General features: G+C 50.5%; 1 protein-coding gene across 7 annotated transcripts in view; it reads right to left on the bottom strand.

Moving 5' to 3' along the window:
- Nucleotides 1-20: 20 nt before the first annotated feature.
- Nucleotides 21-4,484, bottom strand: part of LOC107273173 — a 22,077-nt gene continuing 17,613 nt past the window's right edge. For 2 of the 7 annotated variants that reach the window (XM_025090454.1, XM_025090453.1), the window contains 5 exons: nt 3,333-3,540; nt 3,075-3,240; nt 2,647-2,967; nt 2,163-2,557; nt 21-2,076 (listed from right to left, as the gene is read on the bottom strand). In XM_025090454.1, coding sequence (XP_024946222.1) covers nt 1,827-2,076; nt 2,163-2,557; nt 2,647-2,967; nt 3,075-3,240; nt 3,333-3,540 — 1,340 coding nt within the window. In that variant the 3' untranslated portion in view covers nt 21-1,826. Of the gene's footprint in view, nt 2,077-2,162; nt 2,558-2,646; nt 2,968-3,074; nt 3,241-3,332; nt 3,541-3,736; nt 3,900-4,231; nt 4,479-4,484 lie in introns of those variants that run through there. The other 5 variants (XM_025090456.1, XM_025090458.1, XM_025090455.1 and 2 more) reach the window with 5 other exon arrangements.

Genomic DNA, 4,484 nt, shown 5'->3' with positions numbered 1-4,484 from the left:
TTACGGCTCGGAGACGAGGCCGGCATTTCCGCGAGACGCAATGCCTCTTCGTACATGGCCGCGAGCTAACTACTTATGTTTTTTTATTAGTCCACCCTATATATCAACTGGCTGTTCGTTTTTCCCGCCACGGAGCATTGATCGGCTTATTCCATTTTGTCAAGAGAACAAATGAATTAACAGGCTCTTATATATATATATCTGTCTCGCGAAAAGCTCATGGCTCCCGTCTCTCGGAGTTATATATATATTTTAAAATTTTTCTTTCTTTACATAGACAACGTTATATTCCAGTTCGACGTCTCAGCGTATTACAGTATGTACACCTATCTAATATTTTTTAATAGCTTCGTAGGATGTCTTGCTAGAACGCTAGTTCCCTTTCTCTCATATATATATATATATAACGCTCGAGATAGATTTAGTGGGGGGGGGGGTTTTGCCAGGGTGGTCAGGAGAGGGGTAAGGATCGACTCGTGGGCGGCGAGGGCTAAATTGTCTCCATGATATTGACGAGTGACGTAAAAAATGTCTTGTACTCGTGTAACGAGGATGGTAGAGGACAGTCAGGTGACTTGTAATCACATTGAAAGAATGAGTGAGTGATAGGAATGAATGGAGGTAAGGGTAAAGCGAAAGGAAAGACAGATAAGAGGGCATGGAGAAACAGTGGTACGAGCCTTCGCATTGCGCACGAATCGATCTTGCGTAACAGTACACAGTACCTACTGTAATATGCATAGGAGGAATATTAGACACGTACACGCACACTAAAAATTTACAGGAGTTTACGGGAGGATACACGAGTAGAATAAATTTTTCATTTGTCTCTGGCGGCTTTCTCTCTCGTTTTCTTGGCTCTGACGTGCGCTTGGAATAATGACGTGAATCGATAACAATGGCGATAACAATGAGAGAAGGATGATTAACGATTAAAAAAATTATGACGGATATACGTACACGCGTGCTTAGACGATTATTAATTAAGAATGAGAATAATAACGAGGCGGGATTTTCTTTCCCTTAACAATGATCGGCTTAGGTTAGCCTTGACTAAATAGTTACAGCTACGTTAACGTTAACGGGTAGGCTGCCGTGCAGATCCGACTTTACGGTACGACACGACTTTGATTATCATCACGTTATTCGTAGAAAAATAATTCCTTAACACGTATCATTTTCTTAGCGCTTTAACGATCCCCAAGAATATCCTGGCGTCCTGGCAAGTCCACTTACCTAGGTGCTTGGTGCTGGGATGATCTCTTAGGTCCTCGTCGTCTGACCTTTCACCTTCGCGATCGCGAACACTTTTCACTACTGCTAACACTTTTATTCATTGACTGTGACTGACTGATTGGCCTCGACGCTATTTATTTACTAGGTTCTGTGTATTTCTCTCGCTGTTGGGTTTTTTGTTTTGTCGCTGTAAGGCGATGGCCATGACGGGTTATAAGAACCGAGCACGACGGACGGAGGGGATGATCCGCGATGGAAAGGGTCGGCTGTTGCCAAGGTGGCGAACCCAATGCGCGCAGCTTCTCTTATCAATAATGCACCAGGAAGTGAACCTTAAGCCGGGTTTGCTCTGGTTTTAGTGCCCGGATCCTCGCACCAGTCGCACCAATTGCACGAGCCTTCCTAGTCGGCGTTCTTCGCTTTCATTCATATTGGAAATATTTCATATTACATGGAGTGGCGTTCCGTCGGGCCGATGGGAGATATGTATGCATTCGTATGGGGATCTCGTGCCTGCGAGTTCTTCTTTCCCCTTTTCCCACGGAACCGGCCGCGTCCAATGATCAAACTCAGAGATAGCGAAACGGCGACTAGAAGAGCGTCTCCTGAGACCAGATAGGCGTTCCTACGGACGTCGTCGTCGTCGTCGTCCTCGTCGTCGTCGTGGTGGCTAATGATGATTGTGGCATCAGCGGCATTGGCCTATGCCTGAGCTCGATCGGCGGCGAACGCGGTGGAGACTCGGTGCTCTTGCTACTGGTGCTGCTTGTGGAGCTGGTGCTGTTGATAGTGTTGCTGGTCGATATGACTGACGATCTGCCATAGGTAGGTAAATTGGGTCTTTTACAGAAAGAAAACAAATAAATCAATGAAGGGTTCAAAGGAAAAACAAAGTTTGACAGATAAGCCGGATATCTGTGAGTTACCTGGGCGTCTCGATGGCGGCGCTGATCGTCAGGCAGGCTTGGCAGGGAGGCAGGACGCCGTTATTCGTCCTACCGGCTCGTCGTCTTGGCACGCAGCCCGCACATCCGTCCCACTTCTCCGGGGTGCGTCGCTTCCTCGGCGGAACCCTGAGGAACCTTCGGCAACTGGGTCCCGGGGCGTCCGAGTCAGTTGAGAACCCAGAGACCTCGTCCTCCGTGTCCAGGCATTCCTCGTCATCGAGGAAAACCGAATCGGAGCCCAGGGACCTAGAGTCGGGTTCAGGAGGGTCCACGCTACCCATGGATGCAAGAGGTGCGCGACGAGTGGATGACACTCCGGCGTAGAGACCAGCTTCGCTTCCGCACGGTGACATATCCGGCGTCGGCTGTATAACCTGCGATAGAATACACTGCTACGTACCTCTGAAGTCGTACCGGAAGTACATTCCCATAACGGAATAGAGAATCGAATTTGGACGCTAACCTGAATGTCTATGGGATAATAAAGATCCCAGGGTTCGTCCTCGTAGTTAGCATGGCGCGGGAAGGAAGGGGGCGGCAGTAGACAGGGCATGGCCATGGCCGAACCGCGTCCTTCGAGGTAGCTACTGGCTGTGCTGCTGCAGGTGATGGAGCTGCACCTTCTGTGATCGGCTGGTGGTGCCAACCTGGGCTGCCTCATAGGCGGCGCCAGAAGCCCGTCGTACCCACCGCCACCACCAACGGATGCGAAGCGTGGGGCAATCACTGGCAGCTGAGACTGATTGACCTGGCAAATGACGTGGCAGTGCTGTACCTCTGTGGTCTAGGACGTGTTAGTGGGAAATCAAGGGCATCAGGGGTGGCTACCAGATTGAATTAATCGAAGACCAAAAAAAGAAAGGGATCAATAGGTCAATGCACTAAAGTTACCTCGACGCACAAGGACCTTCTGGGTCCACGACCAGGTCTCGGAGGTAACCTGGCGATAGCCTCCAGCGCAGCCGCCAGGGCCCTCTCCTCAGCCTCAGCTTCGGCGACCGCAGCCGCGGCCGCAGCCGTCAGTCTAGGATCCTCCAGTTGCTTGCTCGACTTGCACCTGAAAATCCAGGGTCTCCTAGAGCATCGTCCTACGAAAGTCTATGATGGTGCGAGGCCTGGAGTTTGCGGTACGACCGCGTCAACTCGCACCTGCTCTTGTAGACGACGAGTAGCACCATGAGGCTGAAGAAACCGCCGAGGGTCGCGGCGATCCTCACGCCGGTCATCACGTCGTACGTTTTGTAGAATTCGATTTTGAGCTGCTCACGCTCGCTGAGCGTCGGCGTCGCGTCTGGCAGGGACGCCGACGCCGTCGGGCTCGTGGTCCCTGTCGCGTTGCTGCCGACGCTTCCCATTCCTGGACAAAAGACGATCTACGCTAGGATTGCTAGTGGCTCGCCCGTGCAGGCGTTTCGTTTTCACCCATCCGATACATTTATCATATATTACATACACTAAATGGCCAATACCATCTTAATTCTATAACTCAAAGCACAAGAGACACGACGGACGTCATTTGAATTTCGCGTCAAAAAAACTTTTCTTTAACCAACCAGGAGACGCCTTGTTTCAAAGCGGCGAATATTCGCGCTGCCAGGAGCAACAAGGTGTCTGCCAGAACGAGAAGGGTGGCTCGTGGAGGCCTGCTGCCACGGGAGCCTCGGTAATACCAGGAGGCTCGTGTATTGATTCCCCCTCCGTGTGAACGAAAGAGTCAGAGAGTGAGAGAGAGAGAGAGGGAAGGGAGGGAGGGAGAGAGAGAGAGAAACAGTGCTAGAAAGAGTAACAGAATCAACGCAATGAGAGCGAAGGACCGGGAGAGAGAGATAGAGAGACAAAAAGCATAACAGCTTACAGGACCTCCACCAGGACCATCTCTCTTTATTCGACTGGCCATCTTTCTCTCTGACCCGGGTATAAAAAATTAAACGAGAGTCGTGAAAGTTCAGCGAAGCAGGAAGGACTGGGTAAAGGCAACAGGCGACTGATAAGAAATTGTTAAACGATTGGTTATTCCCTCTGCAGAAAGAATTCACTCGTGAAAGTACCAGGAAAGGATGCTGTAGGCGTTGGTAGACGCTGAGGATCCTGAGAGGGTGGTCCTTCCTGTTACTCTCAAACCTCTGAGCCCTTTTCTTCATCCTTTTTCTTTTCCTCCCCGTGGCTTCAGCACCCGACAACCTGTGGATGGTTAGCTCCGTGTTCCTTGACATTCGGAGAAGTAAATGGGACGACTGGGACAATCTTTTTGGGATGGCACACGTGCAAAAGAGGCTTGTGCCAGACAGCCAGGCAACAGGG

This window comes from Cephus cinctus, unplaced genomic scaffold, assembly GCF_000341935.2.
Source record: "Cephus cinctus unplaced genomic scaffold, Ccin1 Ccin1_scaffold1465, whole genome shotgun sequence".
Classification (NCBI taxonomy): domain Eukaryota; kingdom Metazoa; phylum Arthropoda; class Insecta; order Hymenoptera; family Cephidae; genus Cephus; species Cephus cinctus.
The sequence above is the reverse complement of the archived record's forward strand: the minus strand, read 5'-3'. Positions and strand labels throughout refer to the sequence as shown.